Source organism: Salmo salar, chromosome 16, assembly GCF_965601325.2.
Source record: "Salmo salar chromosome 16, fSalSal1, whole genome shotgun sequence".
NCBI classification, from domain to species: domain Eukaryota; kingdom Metazoa; phylum Chordata; class Actinopteri; order Salmoniformes; family Salmonidae; genus Salmo; species Salmo salar.
The window spans coordinates 42,425,571-42,440,709 of NC_138306.1; the positions used below are offsets into that span (position 1 = coordinate 42,425,571).

At 45.0% G+C, this 15,139-nt stretch overlaps 2 protein-coding genes across 5 annotated transcripts; one reads left to right on the top strand and one right to left on the bottom strand.

The window, feature by feature from the left end:
• Positions 1-24: 24 nt before the first annotated feature.
• c16h19orf44 (chromosome 16 C19orf44 homolog) lies at positions 25-5,510 on the top strand. The gene is made up of 9 exons (XM_014149172.3): positions 25-1,054; positions 1,240-1,395; positions 1,530-2,198; positions 2,301-2,703; positions 2,873-2,955; positions 3,033-3,516; positions 3,613-3,711; positions 3,959-4,125; positions 5,097-5,510. The coding sequence occupies exons 2-9, from the start codon at positions 1,252-1,254 to the stop codon at positions 5,184-5,186; spliced, it is 2,139 nt and encodes a 712-aa protein (XP_014004647.1). The 5' UTR covers positions 25-1,054; positions 1,240-1,251; the 3' UTR covers positions 5,187-5,510.
• Positions 5,511-5,573: 63 nt separating this feature from the next.
• On the bottom strand, positions 5,574-14,644 carry LOC106573815 (calcium homeostasis endoplasmic reticulum protein). 4 transcript variants are annotated; one of them, XM_082962718.1, is made up of 19 exons: positions 14,436-14,644; positions 13,803-13,976; positions 12,650-12,688; positions 11,774-11,937; positions 11,381-11,518; positions 11,138-11,289; positions 10,833-10,944; positions 10,652-10,741; positions 10,203-10,395; positions 9,179-9,339; positions 8,461-8,917; positions 8,008-8,255; positions 7,740-7,873; positions 7,581-7,667; positions 7,265-7,411; positions 7,048-7,182; positions 6,750-6,893; positions 6,066-6,346; positions 5,574-5,961 (listed from the first exon to the last, which is right to left on the bottom strand). In XM_082962718.1, the coding sequence occupies exons 1-19, from the start codon at positions 14,458-14,460 to the stop codon at positions 5,924-5,926; spliced, it is 2,919 nt and encodes a 972-aa protein (XP_082818844.1). In that variant the 5' UTR covers positions 14,461-14,644; the 3' UTR covers positions 5,574-5,923. The 4 variants fall into 4 exon arrangements, with proteins under 4 accessions (XP_082818844.1, XP_082818845.1, XP_014004646.3 ...); XM_082962719.1 differs by lacking the exon at positions 12,650-12,688; XM_014149171.3 differs by lacking the exon at positions 7,265-7,411.
• Between the last annotated feature and the right edge of the window lie 495 nt (positions 14,645-15,139).

The window sequence follows — 15,139 nt, forward strand, 5'->3', positions numbered from 1 at the left end:
GCTAGGATTACACACAGAGAGGAAGAGGCAAAGAGAGAGGCCCAACTCGACGGAAAATCTGTCTCCCTCCAGCAGGTCACGTTTTTTCGACCACCAAGCAAGGAGTTTTTGTATAGAGGTCAATGAGCGAGTATCGAATTTGGTCAACAAAAAACTAATTATTTATTTGCTACGTGAGGTTTTTTTGATGGAATAGAAGTTTTGTAATGTTTAGGTTGTCATGAGTTTAGTGAGATAAGTAGGACACGTGACATTCCGGCAACTCGCGTTGTCTCGAGATGGCTATGCATATTCATTGTATGAGGCTAGTAGCATAGCATCTTTCCATCCAATACAGGCGGTTGACGTCAACAACCCTCATCAAATATTCAAGAGTATTAAAACAATTAGACGTATCCACCGATCCAAGGATAGGCGGGAGCAAGACAGCCCGCCATGCCGCTTCGTGGACAACAATTGCCATTGTTAGGGGGGAGAGAAGCATCTTATCAGTATATCCATCATCTTTGTCTACACATCGGCTCGAGGTCTAGGGTCAGATTGCCCAATCCCAAACCCTAGATTTAACGGCATGGAGGATAAAAACGATCTGACTCTGATCCAGAGGTTAGAGGCAACCTCTTCAACACCGAGTGGAAATGCACATTTCCACACAGTTACATAACAAAATAAACGTCCCTCCAATGTTGACACACACATCCACTAGGCTTACCAAAATGCCTCGTTTAATGCAATAACAATAAAACATGGACATTGCGTGACATACCTCTGAAAGCTTGTGCCTTTTAGCTTTCCGTAGAATGACGCGTTTAAATGATGTCATGTGAGTAAACTGCGATTCGTCCCATGGATACGAGGGACGCTGTTTACAGTGAAACGTTGGATACATTGTAGCGATCGTGGTTGATCGATCCAAGGCCAAATCATGTTGTTGCTACAATGTTCATCTCAGAACGGACACATCTAATCAAGTGCATATGTCGTATGCACTCGTCTGCTGGTTTTGTACACGACTGCAAAGCAGATATATTCTTGCAAGCAGCCCAGTGTAAATGTAGGTCACTGTATTTTTTTAAACTGCTTAGAACTACTTACGATGAACATAGCTTTGCTTTGTTGTTAATTTTTTTAAATTCCTGCATTTATTTTTCTATTTCATATGATCAAAAATGACAACGCAAATATCTAATTGTTGAACAGCTAATCTAACATTATTCATTTGAATGTGTTTCTAACAAGCTAATAGATAGAATGTGGAATCGTGGCAGGAGTACAGCTCTGGAAAGAGCACAGGCACAGCTCTCAGAGAGGAGAATTACCAAAAACACTGCCGACTCAAAGGATAACCCAGAGCGTCATGTGGCCAAAGGAACAGTTAAAACCCATGGAGATCCAGTAAGTTAAAGTTAATTTATTTTATACCGTACACCCAATGGTTGTTCATTAGCTAAGCTACCCCGAACTGCAAGAATGGTGAGTGCAAAGTATTCACAGAATATTTTGCATTTCTATTGCAATTTTCTCCCCAGGGATATGTGGACACAATTGCCAATAGGAGAAACACCTCACAAGCCAGACAAACCCCATTCCAGGACCTGAGCGACCTATCGTTATCCTTAGAGGACAACCCACCACCAGAGAGCTTTGGGGCTGGTTGGGGGAGCAGGTTCCTCAAGAAAGCCCCTCCACCTGCTACCAGCCAACCTCCAGCCCTGAGTAGGACCGAGACACAGCCGGTCGAGCCCAAATATGTGACCACATCCCAGAGGAGCTCACAGAGCGTGGCCCTGAGCCGACTGGCCCTCATAGAGAACCGCATCCGAAACCGGCAACAAGCCAGGGATGAACCAGCACTGTCTAATAGGAGTACACCACCAGCCCCCCAGGAGAGGGAGACGCCCCGGACCCTGTCTGACCAGTCCAGCAGTGACCTCAGCATGAAGGGAAAACGCTTCCTGAAGAAGACAGCGAATGCATCATCTACACCTGCTGTAGTTCCCAAGGAGAAAGGCCCGGATCTGGATCTCATGCCATTGGGTGGTTTCAAAGCCCCTACTCCTCTAGTCAGGGTGGCCAGTCGAGGTGTGACTCTGGACAGTGATGAGGAGGATATGAGGAAGCTCCTGGGAGGCTCTTTTGAGTCATCAGAGAATAGCCTGCACAAAGAAGCAAGAGTGTCCTCACAGACAACTAGAAAGGTACCTCACTGCCTTACTAAGAGTGGTATTATGTATTAATAGCAATTTAGTACCAGCAAGTGCAAACAAACCACCATCTCTCCTTTTGCTTGTATTCCACAGTCCTTCGTCAAAAGAAGCCAAAAGGTTTCACCCTCACCTCCACTGGTAGACTGGCCATCCTCAGTCAGGGCACTGTCCCGCTCCCCACCCTTTCCTCAACGACTCGGGTCCCCCGATCGCTTCTCCAGCCGAGCCCTGGCACAGCACAGCCCTTCTCTCTCCATCCGCAGTGCCTCAGTGGTCCTCTCTCCATCGCCCTCTCCCCCCAACACTCCCTCCCTAGGCAGACAGGGCTCCCCCCGGGCCAGACACTTCAAGTGCTCCCAGTCCTCAGTGTCAGCCCTCAGCGAGGTGCGCTCCCTGGAGGAGCTCTTCCCTGAGGCCTTGGGCTCCCTGGTGGAGATCTACCCTGAGGACCTGCCCTCTGACGATGCCATGAGTGAGAAAAGTGGGGTCTCTGATGGTAAGATGTCATGCGTTAAATCTGTAGTCTGAGTTGTAGTGAAAAGCAATATAGAAATGAGTAGTGTTTTTCTATATTGTTTTGAGTGTGAAGGCTAAACAGTGGTGCAGAGCGCTTTAATATAATTTACTAAATACAGTTGATTCATTAAGTCATGTTTTCTCTGCAGAATTCAAGCTTAACATTATGTCACTGGACGACCTGGCACCGGTCATCACGCTTGGAATGTCTGAGAACAAAAAAATTAAAAAGGTTGGTAATAATGGCAGCCAGCGGTACCATTCTTTCTGGAAAATGTTTTTCATTTCTGATGAGGTTTTGTTTTCCAGAAAGAAACCAAAGCGGTCAAGCACAAGGACCCTGCTCCTAGATCATTTATCGAGGAAGTTTCTGGTGAGGAGCAGATCCCATCAGAGGAGCCCAGGGAGGACTATGAGAGTGACTTTGAGAGTGAGATCAGGACTGAGACAGACAGGAGTAGGGTGAGTGAGATCTCTGAGCACCTGGGAGACAGGGACAAGGACGTGTCGGAGGTCAGGAACTACATAGTCTCGGACACATCCCGGCAAGACAAGTACTCCAGTGTCTCGGAGGGGGACAGTCACATCAACACAGACTACAGTAGAACCGCTGATTCATTCAGTGGCAGAAGCAACAAGGGTTCCTATTCCCGATCATCATCTCGCTCCCACTCTGTGGCTGACACTATCACGCCGTCTAGTGTGTGGAAAAGACGCTCGCCCAGCAGAAGGAGCGTCAGAGAGGCTGCGGTGCAGACCCAAGCAGACGGACTGGCCTACACCTGGTCCTCCGGTTTGTCCACTAACTAACTGCAGTAATATTTGTAACAGCAAAAAAAATATTGCCACTTTAGTCAGTGTAATGTAGTAATGGCTACCTGTCTGTCAGTCTGTGTAGGTATGGCTGCCCTGGGGCCAGCGGTGGGGATGGCCTACGTGGATCCAACCCCTGTTGCAAGTCACACCATTAGTGCAGAGGCTGTGGAGGGTATGTCCTTACAGTCACAGTTCAGTGACAAATTCTCACTCATTTAAAAAATAAGTTAAAACATATTTTAATAAAATGCCTCAAATCGCTACACTGTGACTCATGCCAGTCGACGCATTGTTTCACCCACCTCATTGTCACCATCGTTAATAACACAATGCCTGAAGCCTAATCTCTTATCTAAATAGGAAAGGCTCAGGTCTTCAACCTACTGACCACACCTATATTGTGTCTACCTCCTCCCAAGCCCTCAGTGCGTACAGCCCTGCTGTGTTTGCCCTTAATGACATGCTGAGGCAGCAGCTGGCCCTCACCAAACACTTTGTCCAGACCAGCCGCCACCTCCACTCCTCCTTACTGCAGTCCCTGGGCCCTGCAGACTACACCTACACCACTCTGGAGGACACCAAGGAGGTAGGCTACTCTAATGCCCAACCCTAAATTCATTCCTACACATTTACAGAGTACTGAAGGTATAATTGATAGTCGAACACCCCCCTTGACACCTATCCTCTTATGAGGGGCTCTCAACCTTTTAACTATTTGCTTTGGCCAGAAGATAGCGACCCTACCTTTACGCTTGTTTACACTGAGCTGCACTGAGGTTGGCACGCAGTCATGGTTACATTAAGACAGGGTTTCCCAAACATGGTCCTGGGGCCCCCCCTCGTTGCACGTTTTGTTTTTTGCCCTAGACCTACACAGCTGATTCAAATAATCAAAGCTTGATGAGTTGGTTATTTGAATCAGCTGTGTGGTGCTAGTGCAAAAACCAAAACGTGCACCCAGGGGGGGCCCCAGGATCAAGTTCGGGAAACCCTTCATTAGTACACCGTGGCAAGATATGGGTCAGAAAACATACTGCAATGCAGGGATGTGATATGCCTCTGTACTCCAAATGTTACATCGAGAAGATTGAAAAGCTATTTTTCTTCCTCTGAAACTTCCCTTTTCATACTCATGCTAGCTAGCCGTAACAAAGGCAGCAATTTTGGAATGGCAGGGTTAGCCAATTAGCTCCGTTGTTGAACACGATGTGCCATTCCATAATAGCTGCTGTGGCTACTGGTAACTAGCAGTATTTAAATCTTCAATGTAGCAGTGTGGATAAAAGTCAAATTTGAAGTACAGTGGCATATCCCATCCCTGAATCGAGATGTTTTCCGACCCATATCTCGCGCTGGCTCCACGGTGTCTTAATGTAACCATGATTGCGTTCCAACCTCAGCGTAAACAAGCGTAACTGTGGACCCTAATTGTTTTCACACTTCTTACACTGTCCAGTTGTAGCCATAATCCAAGACAAAGATTAGCATTTTCAGATTTTGTTAATCTTTTCCTTAATTGTAGTGGGATTCAACCAACCTGTGCAATCTTTGTTATAGTTCATTCGCTGTCACAAGTCTCCCCAGCTGACCATGGAAGAGGCCTTGGAGGAGGTTCTTCAGGAAATGAGAGAGTATCACTATATCTGACAACCAGGAGGTGCCTGGACTGCACTCAGCACTGGAAATGTATGGACACTTTACATGGTACTATTAAAACATTTTATACCAGATCAGTTTTGTAATAAAAAATGTTTTATTAGTTGGGGCATGTGAGACTGACCTACAGATCAGGACATCCTTATGACAAGATAATTTACTGTGTCATGTTCAATAGAATGTACCATTTTTATATTGAGATCAATGAGGACATGTAAACATTTGTAATGCTGTTCAATAAAAAGTTTAAGAACTGGAATCATGTAAAAAAAAAATGTTTACCTTGATATTAAATGGACCATCTTTGATGCTTGATTCTGAAGGGACAATTTTTTTATCTTATGTTATTTACGGTGTACATTTAGGTTCAAGCGGAGACAAACTGAGCGCATTTATTCAAACAAATTAAAACAAAAATCTTTACAGCATGTGGTTAGAGGGTAATTTTCATTCACATTTACAGTTGACAATACATTGCATCAGTGGGTGAATTCCACACACTTTTTCTTACAAAAGAACAATACTATTTATATCCATTTCCAAGTCATCAAAAACTGGAACATGAGAAGAAAATACATGAATGAGTATCACAAAAAAGCAACATTCAAAACCTTCTGGTATGTGAGGATTTTTGAAATAGATTGAAACATACTATAAGAACATTATTCTGTACAAAAAAACTGACTTGAAGAGGTGTGTTCTGGGTTAGGTTTGTTTTACGATGCACATTATTCAGCGGGAGGGGGCTCCTGTGGTTCCCGATTCACTGAAATAAAGAACCTTATTTTAGTTTGTCATATCACCTAAAAATATACCTATCCTCTACATCAGGATTTCATTGCAACAGTTTAAAAAAAAGAACACTCCTACCTTCCTCCCTTGCTTTCATGCGAGCTACAAAGTTGTAGCTCTTGTTCCTGCGGTAGTTCTCATAAGGGTCATCCAGAGACACCCCCACTCCTTTATACTGGTCCCACTTGTCCCGGAGTTCTCCCCCCTTAATGGGGTCCTGGATGCCCTGCTCCTTTGCCCCAAGCCCCCCAGAACCACTCCAGCCCATTTTCATGAGCAGCTGATGGCCCTTGTTTTCCTCTCCCAACCTGCTGTCTGGAGGCAGGACCGAGGGGGCTGTGCCCAGACCAGACGTAGCTCTGGAGATCACAACCAATACATTCAGTAAAGACAAAATCTACAGCAGGGTCCCCTCGGACGTTTCACATTTTTGTTTTAACCCTTAAACAATTAGTCAAAGGCTTGATGATTAGTTGACTGAATCAGGTGTGAAAGTTTAGGGTTAAAACAAAAATGTGAAATGTCTGGGTGGGGCCCAGAGTAGAGGGTTGGGGAACCCTGATCTACAGCCTTCAATGCTCTGCTTTAACTTTTCAATGGGACAGTGACGGCCTCGATTATCTCAATGGTGCAGTTACTATTTGGTCTCTACCTTCCCAAAAAACCTAACCCTATTATATACACAGATATGCAAGCAATATGTCAGAGGGAATAGAATGTGTGGAAAGCAGAATACAGTGCATGCTGAGATGAGGGACTTACGGAGGAGAGGGGCTACGGGACTTCTGGGAGGCGGGGGCAGAGGCGGGGGCAGAGGCGGGCCTCTCTTGCCGTCTCTTGTCAGGAGAGCGAGATCTGGAGTGAGACCTTGAACGAGAGCGACTGCGGGACGACCTGGATCGGCTCCTGCGGAGGTGAAAGACAAAAAGTCATAAGCATCAATGTTGCCTTAACTGTCTGTCATGTTGGTGGTGCAATTAGACATCAACTATCATCTAACAAAATCTGAATTTCAGAGGTCAGGAATGTTAAAATCAGGAAGAATCCTGTCTGTGTGTACCTGGAGCGAGATCGGGAGTAGGAGCGAGATCGAGACCGGGAGGATGAGCGGGAGGACTTGGAGGATCTTGAGCTGGATTCAGACGAGGAGCGACCCTGACTACGGGAACGGCTGTGTGAACGACTACCGTGTGCACTGGGAGAGACAGAGAACCCACATTGTTAACACACTCACCTCTCATACAGTTTTTACACTTACCACAAGCAGCCAGTGGCACCTTAATTGGGGAGGACGGGCCAATAATAATGGCTGGAACGGAATAAATGGTATGGCATCGAACACATGGTTTTCGATGGGCTTGATACCATTCTTTTCACGCCATTCTCCAGACATTATTTTGAGCCGTCCTCCCATCAGCAGCCTCCTGTGACACAGATGGGAAAAAAGACAGACTTACAAAGCATTTGTATTTACCTGCTGATTTCAAAAGGCACATTTATTTTATGTTAATAGACACCCAAAGTCTCCTTATACTACAGATAAGTGTGTCTGTGTGTGAGACATAAGGCTGGTCAGCAGGCAGACAGTCTCACCTGTTATGTTTCTCCTGGCCCTTTCGCCTCCTGGCTCTCATCTTGGCTCTGAAGAACTCATACAGGCCGTTCTGTTCCCAGCCCTCACTGACAAACACATTGCAGTCAATAGAGCACATATTGCATTGATTACATGAAGTGAAAATGTTTGCGTTTTACCTGTTCCTGGGTCCGTCGTGGGAGGGGGGGCTGTAGAAGGCCTCCACAGCAGCTAGCAGGCGTTCACTGGGGGGCATTGGGGGAGGCAGACGGATGTCTTTAGGATCCAGTGCTTTGTAGTCATGGTCTTCCAGCTAATGCACATAGACAGGTAGAGAACACAACTGTTTAGACCGCTGTGGTCAAGAAATATATGCATCTCCATAGTGAGCTGTGGAAACAATTTATCCTTGAAAAGCAAAAGATATCTTCATCCCTTTCTACTCACTTTGACTAGAGGGGCCATGAGTCCGGCGGGCAGGTCGAAGTAGGGGACGTTGGGGACCAGGCTGGGATCATCCTGGTTGACGTGAGCCGGGGCCGGACGTTGTCTCATGTGGGGGGACTGGCCGTTGAAGCCGTGGGATGGGGGTCCAAAGTCTGGGTGCTGGTTACCCCCCCAGGGAGGGTGCTCTCCTCCCCCCATACCCGGAGGAGGGATCCTCTGGCTAGGGTGGTGGTGCGGCGGGCCCATGTCTTGGTCAACACGCAGGGGCATGGGGAGATACTCAGTTAAATTACATGTTGCAGCCAGTACTTTCAGTTACTGATGTCAGTAACCGATGTAAATCGCTATGTGATGGTGGTCAGGGAACTAAACCAGAGAGGTGCTCATATACAATAGTCATAGAAAAAAACGGAATATTGAGTTCCCATGGTGGGACCTGTACTGGATTCTTACCTCCAGGGAAGTCTCCCGGTGGGTAGTCAAAGTGGTGTGGAGGGTAGGGCGGCCTTTCAAAATGGTGCCTGGGTGGAAAGTCATCCTGCATGTAGCGTGGCGGGAACCGGCCGAAGTTGTGGGGAGGCGGGGGCGGCTGGTTAAAGGGAGGGGGCCCTGGCTGGTGGGGCGTGAAGGGCCCTCTGAAGTGGGGGGGCCTCTGCATGCGGGGGAAGGGGGGCTCTCTCTGGCCCCAGGGGGGCTGGTCAGGTCCCTGGTTGCTCCAGGGGGGCTGGTCGTACTGACTGCTCCAGTTGGGAGGGGGCTCATTCTGTCCTCCCCCTCCACTCCAGGGACCCCCCTCCCCCCTTGGAGGGCCTCCGCTCCAGCTGGGGTCCCCCCTCTGCTCGTTCCAGATGCCCTCGTGGCTGTTCCAGGGAGGGCACGGCGGGGGCGCCTGGGTGGGGTCAAACGGAGGCTGAGAGGGGACAAAAATAAAAATGGTGTTTAGGCGGAGTCTCATCTTCCATGTTACTGTACCTTCACCACCACTCACTCACTCATCAACTCAGTTTGTTAGCATGGGACTGATTCAATAGATAGGAACATCAGTCATTCTGTTCAACTCTACGACAACAGTAAACCTGTAAGTATATCCACACAGAATATTCCTTATAGTTTTACATAATAAGGGAAAAGTCACACACTGCACACTGCACACATTAGGAGAGCAGCTTACTGGTTGATTGGGGTTCCAGCCTCCAGACATGTGTTGTGGGTCGAACCAGGGTTTAGAGGAGGAGTTATCAGAGTGGCCACTGTTGTTGGCACCGGGGTCCGATCTGGACTGGGCGCCGTCATAATCACCAGGAGGGCCAGACATGGACGACTTCACCTCTCCTGTGGTTTTAAGTTTTGTCACATGCACAAGTTCAGTGAAATGCCTTCGACACCACAAGACAGTGAGAAGGATATTTGGTTAAAGGGTAAATATGGCTACAGATGAAGAATCTACCCATAATCAACATGTAAACAAAATCCTGAAGTGCTTGGGTCTGTGTGTACACAAGAGAGACAGCCTAAAAGTCAATCAAAGCTTTCACCATCATCTTTACGGTACTGTTTTGCTAACAATACCCTCAACATAATGAAGTGCCTGGTGTGTGTTTGTGAGAGAGAAGTGATGTAAATTACTTCAGTAAAAATACTTTAAAGTACTACTTAAGTAGTTTTGATTATCTGTACTTTACTATTTATATTATTTTTGACAACTTTTACTTTACTACATTCCTAAAGAAAATAACGTACTTTTTACTATATACATTTTCCTTGACACCCAAAATGATGCACTACATTCTGAATGCTTAGAAGCACAGGGAAATGGTCCAATTCACACACTTATCAAGAGAACATCCATGGCCCTCCTCACTGCCTCTGATCTGGCAGATTCACTAAAGACAAATGCTTTATTTGTAAATGATGTTTGAGTGTTGGAGTGTGCCCCTGGCTAACCATAAATTAAAAAAACAAGAATTGTGCTGTCTGGTTTGCTTGATATAAAGGAATATTTTATACTTTTGATACTTAAGTATAGTTAAAACCAAATACTTTTACGCAAGTAGTATTTTACTGGGTGACTTTCACTTCTGAGTCATTTTCTATTAAGGTATGTTTACTTTTACCACCACTGTGTGTGTGCATGCATGAGAATGTGTGTTTATGCATGTGTGTATGAGTATGTTCTTCTTTCTCTACCCTCTCACCAGGCTGAGTGGTGACTGCCTTAATGTCAGGCTCTGCTGCAGCTAGCTGGCTCACTGCTGCTGCATTCTGCTGCTGCTGAACCGCCAGGTTGGCCACAAACTCCTCATGCTGCGTCTTCAGGGTCTGGATCTGCTGCTGGAAGGCCAGCTGAATAGGCTGCACCACCGCAGCGTACTCTGTGATCAGAGAGGCCTGGGAGAGAGAGGAGATGAGCAGGAAGATGGCATTGTTAGTGCTGCAGAAAACACTAGTGGTGAATGGCCTGGCTGGAGTGAATAAAATAAATACAATTAAAACCATACGCTGTAAATGTATTCTATTTTGATGGACCTTCTTGTGTGGCATGGGGCAGGATGCATATATGTGGTTGACTTCTAAGTCCAAAGCTTTTAACTGTCAGCCAACTTGCAGTATTTCACTTTACTAGGCCACTAGCCTCAGTCCTCACCTGATACTGGCCCAGGCCCACAGCTGGACTCTGTAACTGCTGGATCGTCACCTCGTCAAAGTAGCCATTCTTTTCCCAGAGTTGTAGAAGCTGTGAGAGATACAGGAAATAGAGGGTGTCATTCAACCACAGGTAACATCTATATGGAGCAATGTCTACATTGAACAGGCAGCCCACTGACACGTGTGATCTTCTGCTGCTTGTCCTCCTCTACAGCCAAGAAGCTGGTGCAGTAGATGGGCACCACCACCTTCTGCAGCGCTGCTAGCAGGTCCCTCTGCTGCTTCCTCTGACTGGTGGTACACAATACAAGTATCATGTAATTAACCATGAATACAATGCATGACATTATAATTACTAACATTATCGATAACAAGCAGGTATGTTTTTTTATCAGTTTAAAATGCACATAGATTGCCACTCACATATATGAAAAAAGTGCATTCTGAGGATAAAAACAAAGCCTAATTTCCACCATGCTTTTACCAGTGATGGAGGACATCATTGGTGAGATAGATGAGGTGTAGGCGGAGTTCGAAGTGAGCTGTGTCGGCTGTGATGCGGTTCCGGAGGTGTGAGCACATTAGCTCACAGTGCAGCGGGCCCTTGGCGTTGTTGAACATCCAGTTCTTACCAGCCTGGGAGGAACCAGAGAGAAACATACCACTGACTAAACATACCAGACCCTTCTCCTGCTCATGTTGTGTTAACCTGGTGTCATGAACCTACCGAGATGGCGTCTTTAGTGCAGGTGTCAATGATGGGCTGCAGCAGGTTGTCAAATTCAGAGATGTCCTGCTGAGTCTCCGCCAGCAGCTTCTGGGTCTGCTGCTCCATGGCCAGAGCTATGGCTGCAGTCACTTGCTCCTGGAATCAAACGACAACCAGTTCATCTTGGACATTAGGAAAAACAACAGCTGTCAAATGTATTTGCTTTGAATCTTCATGTACTCGGTCTCATACATTTTAGGACCAGAGAATATAAGATCTGGTAACGTTGGTCAGTCTGCACCATGGAGGGCCAGTGTGTACAGGCTTTTTCTCCAGCCCCGCACTAACACAACTGATTCAACTAATTATGGTCTAGAAGACTGACCGACCCTGGGGTAAGGTGACCCGTACCTGTCTGAGAGTGAGCAGCTGCTGTTCTTGCTGCTGCAGGTTCCATTGGCTCTGCTGGATGAGCTCATCTAGAGATGGCGTGGCAGGGGCGACGGGGGGCGGGGCCAGGATGGCGATTGGTGGAGGGATGTCTAGGACTTCCGTACCAGGTGGATTATAAAGATCTGCAAAACAAGGTCAAAATATCTAAGCGATTAAAGGACAAAGCATGATAAGGAACATTGTAGTACTGATGCTTTTTGTCATTTGCACAGGCAGTTGTCTAAGTGACCTAAAAAAATAAAATTCAGAATTGAATGAAATTCTGGAAAAGCTAAGCCAGTACAATACAATTTTTACATGCAACTATCTTCATGCAATGTCAAGGAATGTCTTCATTCATTCTTCATCTTCATTTAACTAAATTCCTTTATACTTCAAAGGAGTTGATATTGAAAAACAAAGCATTTTGCAGCACCTCTGAAACTGAAATAAAACAGCAGAGTGTGGATTATAAAGTCACAAAAACTTTGCAGCAGCATTGAAACAATCACAAGCAACAGACAAAAACTAAATAAATCAGCATTTTCTCAAAAAGCATCAAGAATATCAAGAACAAGAACTTTCTCTAAAAACTGACATACATAGGCATCGCAAAGTCCAAACTTGAATTGTGGTTGAAACATCAAAAATACAATGTTTAGACAACGACTAAAATATAAGTATTTTTAGATGAACACCAGCAGTAAGGGTATCCCCCCCCCCCCCATCTCAAAATCGCCATGATTGAAAAATATCAACACATTAAACGCAATACAAAAACAAAGCCTTCAAATCACTGCTGATGCAAAATGTGCAGGTTGGTACTAGAATTGCACTTTTCTATCCAGTAAATACCTTCCAACTTATACTCCTCACATTCGTGGGTAGTAGGATCTATGTGGAGAGAAGCACACATTACAATACAGCTGGCAAACAAACAGCCACACATCATAATACAGCTGGCAAACAAACAGCCACACATTTAAATAGTGTTGTCCATAGCTTCAGGAAGTATGGGTGCTGCATGGTTGTCACAATACTAGTATCAAGATAGTACGAATCTACGATACAAGTTTTTACTTGGCAAAAAGAACACAGACGCTGTGAAGCAGACTTTACTCTATGATCCTTTAGAACTTTTTTGGGCTTCCGAGTGGCGCAGCGATTTTAGACACTGATCTCAGTCCTAGAGGTGTCACTACAGACCCTGGTTAGATTCCAGGCTGTATAACATCCGGCCGTGATTGGGAGTCCCATAGGGCAGCGCACAATTGACCCAGCGTTGTCCGGGTTAGGCCACCATTGTAAATAAGAATTTCTTCTTAACTGACTTGCCTAGTTAAATAAAGGTTAAATTAAATAAATAAAAATAACCTCATTGTGTAAAATATTGGGTGCTATAGCTTGCTAAATAAACAAATGTGACTGGTTGACAACATAAGGCTGTTTTTTCCGAAGATTGGGACTGTTTTCCATAAGAAGTGAAGTCTGCTTCATGTTGTGTTTCCTTCCTTAGCCTACTTCCTAGTATCGTGATACAAGTATAGTAACAACCCTATATCTAATTTGACAAAAATACATGCAGGTCTTCTTCCTGCAATGACTAGAAAGATGTGAGCAGATGTCACAAGTTAAGCGACAACATCTGCACGTGGTGGTGGTTGTGCGCCAAAACCTGCTGCAAAATGGACTAAAGACTTTTTGTTTGTTACCTATGCAGTCACTTCGCCACAACCTACATGTACAGATTATCTCAACTAGACTGTACCCCTGCACACTGACTCGGTACAGGTGCCCCCTGTATATAGCCTCGTTATTGTGTTACTTTTTATTTTAGCCTACTTGGTAAATATTTTCTTCTTCTTGAACTGCACTGTTGGTTAAAGGCTTGTAAGTAAGCATTTCACGGTAAAGTCTACACTTGTTGTATTCAGCGCATGTGGCAAATAACGTTTGATTTGAATCTAAGATAAGACTATTTGAATGGATAGCTATATGTGCTACATACGCTGGTGTTGTTCCATTGCAAGCTTGCATCGGTAATAGGCGAAGAAGTCCCCTCCAAACAGAAAAGAGAATTTGGAATTGTCCTTCTGTTTCTCCATTGTCATCTTCTCAAACTCCGGGCCATTTCGAGCCACAAACTGGGCCAGTTTGTCAATGACATTTTTCAGCTCTTGGTCTGTGGAGGAAAACAATACGGACATTTGTATGGTGAGTCACACAATTATTTCTGATACACCATACATACTGTACATAGGGGTCTCTTATTGTTACGTTTGCTAACTAAATGTCAAAGCAGAATTACCCCCAGTTATGTACTGCACAAGGTAACTGTAAGGGACAAAAGTAGTCAAGCAAAAGGGACATTATCGACGCATGCGCGACTAACGTTATAGCTAGCTGTAGCTAGGCGTATCAGTCAAAACAGCCCAGCTAGTTCCCTAACCCAAGTATAAATATATTAATTAGTTGATCAAAAAGCTAATAAAAAGCATAGAATTCTAGCTTAGTAACGACAACCATGTGCCTGACTAGCTTTGGATACACTAGCTAAGTTAGCTGCGTAGCTTCATTGCACAGCATGCTAAGTTAGCTAGCACATTGGCATTGCTAGTTACTCAAAATTAAAGATACAAACCCTCAGGAGCTGTAGGAATATCCATGTTTGTCTTCAATAAAGTAACAGCGAGTCCACTGAACCACAAAGACACACAGATTAATTTGTAAAAATGTTATCTAGCTATGTGGTTTAAGGAAAATACAGCAGCATTCCAAAATGTTAGAGACATTCCGGCACCGGAAGTACTTCGATGACTTCATACTTCAGGGCGCCACTGGAATAAAGCATCTACAACGCTCCCCCAGTGGCGTATCAAGCACTTTTAGGACTGACAAGATACACAGGAAGTTTAGCAACAAGAAAAAAATTGTTATGATGATCAATTGTTTTCACCCTCCCAAAACTATGATGACTCCAGTTTACTTTTACCTTCTTTTTTTTGCACTGCCTACATAAGGAAGCAGTCACACATGTTTGTTCCCCTAAACATTCCGAAGAAACTCTCTAACTAGTCTAACACACTGTCGTTTGATTACATGTACAATGAGTATATTTGTGTATATAGACATAATTGGTCTTGTCTTGAAACACTGATCCACTCAGCTGAGCGGTGTCTTCTGCTCTGTCTTTCAGCGGTCCCTGAATACATTGGAAATTCCATCTCTATGTAAAAAAGCTATTGTACCTGTACCAAAAACCTCTCATCCATCTGCATCAAATGATTACAGACCTGTCACTCTTACCTCTCACTTGATTAAATCTCTTGAAAAGATCATCAAGGC

Excerpts from the sequence above, each read along its gene's own strand:
- c16h19orf44 (XM_014149172.3), top strand. The coding sequence starts at position 1,252 with ATGTGGAATCGTGGCAGGAGTACAGCTCTGGAAAGAGCACAGGCACAG. Across the intron at positions 3,517-3,612 it reads GGCCTACACCTGGTCCTCCG|TCTGTGTAGGTATGGCTGCC; the intron begins GTTTGTCCACTA and ends CCTGTCTGTCAG. Across the intron at positions 4,126-5,096 it reads CTCTGGAGGACACCAAGGAG|TTCATTCGCTGTCACAAGTC; the intron begins GTAGGCTACTCT and ends TCTTTGTTATAG.
- LOC106573815 (XM_082962718.1), bottom strand. The coding sequence starts at position 14,460 with ATGGATATTCCTACAGCTCCTGAGG. Across the intron at positions 11,519-11,773 it reads AGCTGCTCACTCTCAGACAG|GAGCAAGTGACTGCAGCCAT; the intron begins GTACGGGTCACC and ends GTTTGATTCCAG. Across the intron at positions 5,962-6,065 it reads CATGAAAGCAAGGGAGGAAG|TGAATCGGGAACCACAGGAG; the intron begins GTAGGAGTGTTC and ends TCTTTATTTCAG.